This window comes from Astyanax mexicanus, chromosome 7 (genome assembly GCF_023375975.1).
Source record: "Astyanax mexicanus isolate ESR-SI-001 chromosome 7, AstMex3_surface, whole genome shotgun sequence".
NCBI classification, from domain to species: domain Eukaryota; kingdom Metazoa; phylum Chordata; class Actinopteri; order Characiformes; family Acestrorhamphidae; genus Astyanax; species Astyanax mexicanus.
Window position 1 is genome coordinate 57,072,501 of NC_064414.1, and position 5,000 is coordinate 57,077,500.

Here is a 5,000-nt window from a genome sequence, read left to right on the forward strand (position 1 = left end):
CTGGTAGACAGCCTTCTGATTGGTGCAGGTAGAGATGAGCAAAAGTACATTTATTGGAACCAGTTAAACCCCAGGAAGTGTTCAGTGTGAGAGTGGTGAATACAGCGTGTAAATCAGCTGGTGATCAGCTGGTAGAACCTGATGATCTGAATGAGGAAGTGTGATGTTCCTACAGAACCGGTTCTGCAGGCTGTAGTGAAAAACATAGGAGATACGATCAGAATTACATCATCACCCAGACTCACCTCACACTCCTCACAATCATCACAATCATCACCCAGACTCACCTCACACTCCTCACAATCATCACCCAGACTCACCTCACACACCTCACAATCATCACAATCATCACCCAGACTCACCTCACACTCCTCACAATCATCACCCAGACTCACCTCACACACCTCACAATCATCACAATCATCACCCAGACTCACCTCACACTCCTCACAATCATCACCCAGACTCACCTCACACTCCTCACAATCATCACCCAGACTCACCTCACACACCTCACAATCATCACCCAGACTCACCTCACACACCTCACAATCATCACCCAGACTCACCTCACACTCCTCACAATCATCACCCAGACTCACCTCACACTCCTCACAATCATCACCCAGACTCACCTCACACACCTCACAATCATCACCCAGACTCACCTCACACACCTCACAATCATCACCCAGACTCACCTCACACACCTCACAATCATCACCCAGACTCACCTCACACACCTCACAATCATCACCCAGACTCACCTCACACTCCTCACAATCATCACCCAGACTCACCTCACACTCCTCACAATCATCACCCAGACTCACCTCACACACCTCACAATCATCACCCAGACTCACCTCACACACCTCACAATCATCACCCAGACTCACCTCACACTCCTCACAATCATCACCCAGACTCACCTCACGCACCTCACAATCATCACCCAGACTCACCTCACACACCTCACAATCATCACCCAGACTCACCTCACACTCCTCACAATCATCACCCAGACTCACCTCACACTGCTCACAATCATCACCCAGACTCACCTCACACTCCTCACAATCATCACCTCAACTCCGACCATAACATTAAAACCACTGCAGCTCAACAGAACAACACTGAGGATCTGGTTTCAGATGGCTCCTACTGTCATTTTAGTGTGGGATTTTAGGTTTCATGGCTAAATTGGAGCAGCCTGGTGTTCAATCTTCATTAATTGCACATTGCACCAGTAAGAGCAGAGTGTGAAGGTTCAATTAGCAGGGTAAGAGCACAGTTCTGCTCTAAATATTACAATGCACACAACATTATGGGAGACATACCAGAGTTCAAAAGAGGACAAATTGTTGGTGCACGTCTTGCTGGAGCATCTGTGACCAAGACAGCAAGTCTTTGTGATGCATCAAGAGCCACGGTATCCAGGGTAATGTCAGCATACCACCAAGAAGCACCAACCACATCCAACAGGATTAACTGTGGACGCTGTAAGAGGAAGCTGTCTGAAAGGGATGTTCGGGTGCTAACCCGGATTGTATCCAAAAAACATAAAACCACGGCTGATCAAATCATTCTCCAACACCTGTGTACAGTATTTTCCAGTTTCTGACACAACCTAAACACAGTATATCCCTCTTATTGTCCTCCACCATCACCCCCTCCACCCCTCCACCCCTCCACTCCTCCACCCTGGTGTCGTTTTCCGGCTGCAGTAATGTGATGCTGTGGGTTCAGGCTGGTTCCCATTAGCTCCCTTTCAGAGCTCCAGCTTACAGACGGGTGTGTATCCTGTTTCATGGGAAACCCGCACACACACACACACACACACACACACACTACACCCGACCCGACCCAGCAGCAGGTCGGCGTACCGGCACCAGCTTTACACCGACCACTCGGCCACACATCAAATAAACTCCGCCCACTTCCACCAAATACACTCCCTCAACCAATCACACACACCACTGATACACCAGCCTCACACGGCAGCTACAGCGCTAACATAGCTAACACTGATTAGCACCAGAGCTACGAGGATAACATAGATAAAAAATAGCTAATATGTTATATAAACCTATACCGCACCTGTTAGCATGTTGCTAATTAAAGTTAACAGTTCTTCATGGTTTGAGAGTGTGTGATGATTTAGCTATGCATTTAGCACCATGTGCTCAATCAGAGACAGAGAGAAACATGCTAATGCTAGGTATTGTTATGGTATTTAAGGTGGCTGCTATGGTATCGTAGGTTGTTAGGGTTGCTATGTGGTTGCTTTAACTGTATGTGTCACATGGTTGGAGTGTTATTGATTCTGGGTGGTTTATTGGGGTTTTGCTAATTGGACAGTAGCCCCAGGTTGCTGTGGTATTCTGGTGGATGGTGGTAAGTGGTCATAAGCTATTGTTTGGTAGAACGCTGTTGGCCGGTTGCTGTGGTATTTAAGTGGGTTGCTGTGGTATTTAAGTTGGTTGCTGTGGTATTTAAGTTGGTTGCTGTGGTATTTAAGTTGGTTGCTGTGGTATTTAAGTTGGTTGCTGTGGTATTTAAGTTGGTTGCTGTGGTATTTAAGTTGGTTGCTGTGGTATTTAAGTTGGTTGCTGTGGTATCCTAAGCTGCTACAGGTTTGTCAGAGTGTTATGTTTGTATCCCCTGTTACCATCAATCAGGGTGATAGGATGTTGCTACATATTGTGTTCTGTGAAGTTACTGATTGGATGTTGCTAGGTGGTTGATGTGGTATTCTGATAGGACAGTTATTAGAGTGGTTGTTAAAACTCACTTGTTGAGGGTGGTTGCCGTGGTGCTGAGTCAGAAGTTAAGTGAAGGTAAAGTGATGTAATGGGTTCTCTCGCTGGAGCAGAACCTGCATTTCTGTCCTGTAAGCAGAGGAAAACCGGCCAGGTGAGAAATACCTGCAGGTGGGAGGAGTTTAAATGAGTGCAGGTGCAGTCAGGTGTGCAGGTTCACTACAGATCACTTCTGAATAATGTTCAAATCTATTTATCTGCTTACGTAACCATAACAACAACATTAAATGAATTACAGAACCTGTCAGATAGAGTTAGATATAGAATTACTCTCTGCGCTCTACTGTTGATCTAATCTGAAGTTACATTATGTTTGGAGGCGTGTAGTGATTAGTGTAGTGATTAGTGACTCTGCAGGAAGTTGGTGAACTCTGTGCACTATGCCGCTCTGTTGTTTTACACTGCCGAGCACAGAGTCTCTGTGGTTCCCAGTCTCTTCCACTGTGTTATAATATCACTGACAGTTGGCTGTGGAATATTTAGTAGTGAAATTATCACGACTGGACTTGTTGCACAGATGCTGCATCATATCACTGTACCACAGTGCTTTTACAGGAAGTCAGAGAGGAGATTTAGGTTTGGTGCTTCCGCAAACCAGAGAGCATACACACACTTCCACACACACTCCCACACACACTCTACACACACTCCCACACACACTCTAAACATCACTCCCACACACACTTTACACACACTCTACACATTACTCCCAGTGTGTGTGTGTGAGAGTGTGTGTGTGTGTGTGTGTGATGGGGAAGTGATGTTGTTCCCTGTTTATGCAAAGTGTGTTGGTGACAGTGGGAATAGATGGTGATTATTAAAGTGAAAGTGCTGTAAAATCACAGGTTAAAGTTCTCACCTCATCACTACTACACTCTTTACCTGTCTGACTGTCTCTTTACCTGTCTGACTGTCTCTTTACCTGTCTGACTGTCTCTTTACCTGTCTGTCTGTCTGATGATGGTTCTGTATCGTCCCTTAGAGAAAATGTCCCCTCATGACCTGTCGTCCCCCTCGTCCCCGCTGGACCCTGAGGAGGTGAGACAGAGGAAGATGATGAAGAGGGAGAAGGTTATAGAGGAGCTGGTGAGAACAGAGGGAGATTACCTCACTGATCTGGAGCTCTGCATCCGAGAGGTTCTACAGCCTCTCCGTAACACACAGGTACCTCACACTACACACACACTACACACTATACACACACTATACACACACACACACTATACACACACTATACACACACACACTATACACACACTATACACACACACACACTATACACACACACACACACTATACACACACTATACACACACACACACTATACACACACTATACACACACACACACTATACACACACTATACACACACACACACTATACACACACTATACACACACACTATACACACACTATACACACACACACACTATACACACACACACACACTATACACACACTATACACACACTATACACACACACACTACACACACACTACACACTACACACACACTATACACACACACACACTATACACACACTATACACACACACTACACACACACTATACACACACACACACACACACTATACACACACTATACACACACTATACACACACACACTACACACTATACACACACACACTATACACAAACACTATACACACACTATACACACACACTACACACACACACTAAACACACACACACACTACACACTATACACACACACACTATACACAAACACTATACACACACTATACACACACACTACACACACACACACTATACACACTACACACACACTACACACACACACTACACACACACACACACACTATACACACTACACACACACTACACACACACACTACACACACACACACACACACACACACTACACACACACTACACACACACACTAAACACACACACACACTACACACTATACACACTATACATACACTACACACACACTACACACTAAACACACACACTACACACACACTACACACACACTACACACACACTACACACACTACACACACATTACACACACAAAACACACACACTACACACACACTACACACACACACACTACACACACACACACACTACACACACTACACACTATACACACACTACACACACACACACTAAACACACACACTACA

At 45.3% G+C, this 5,000-nt stretch overlaps 1 protein-coding gene and 1 long non-coding RNA gene across 5 annotated transcripts in view; one reads left to right on the forward strand and one right to left on the reverse strand.

The window, feature by feature from the left end:
• The window catches only part of arhgef38 (Rho guanine nucleotide exchange factor (GEF) 38), a 25,100-nt gene that overhangs the window by 4,921 nt on the left and 15,179 nt on the right, over nt 1-5,000 (forward strand). For both annotated transcript variants that reach the window (XM_049481352.1, XM_049481353.1), the window contains exon 2: nt 3,805-3,986. In XM_049481352.1, coding sequence (XP_049337309.1) covers nt 3,805-3,986 — 182 coding nt within the window. The remainder of the gene's footprint in view (nt 1-3,804; nt 3,987-5,000) is intronic.
• LOC125802944 (uncharacterized) lies at nt 170-1,235 on the reverse strand. 3 transcript variants are annotated; one of them, XR_007439987.1, is made up of 5 exons: nt 942-1,235; nt 801-875; nt 636-734; nt 504-569; nt 170-245 (listed from the first exon to the last, which is right to left on the reverse strand). It is a non-coding gene; the product is annotated as an uncharacterized LOC125802944 (long non-coding RNA). The 3 variants fall into 3 exon arrangements; XR_007439986.1 differs by lacking the exon at nt 170-245 and having other exon boundaries at nt 445-569; nt 636-701; XR_007439985.1 differs by lacking the exon at nt 170-245 and having other exon boundaries at nt 445-569.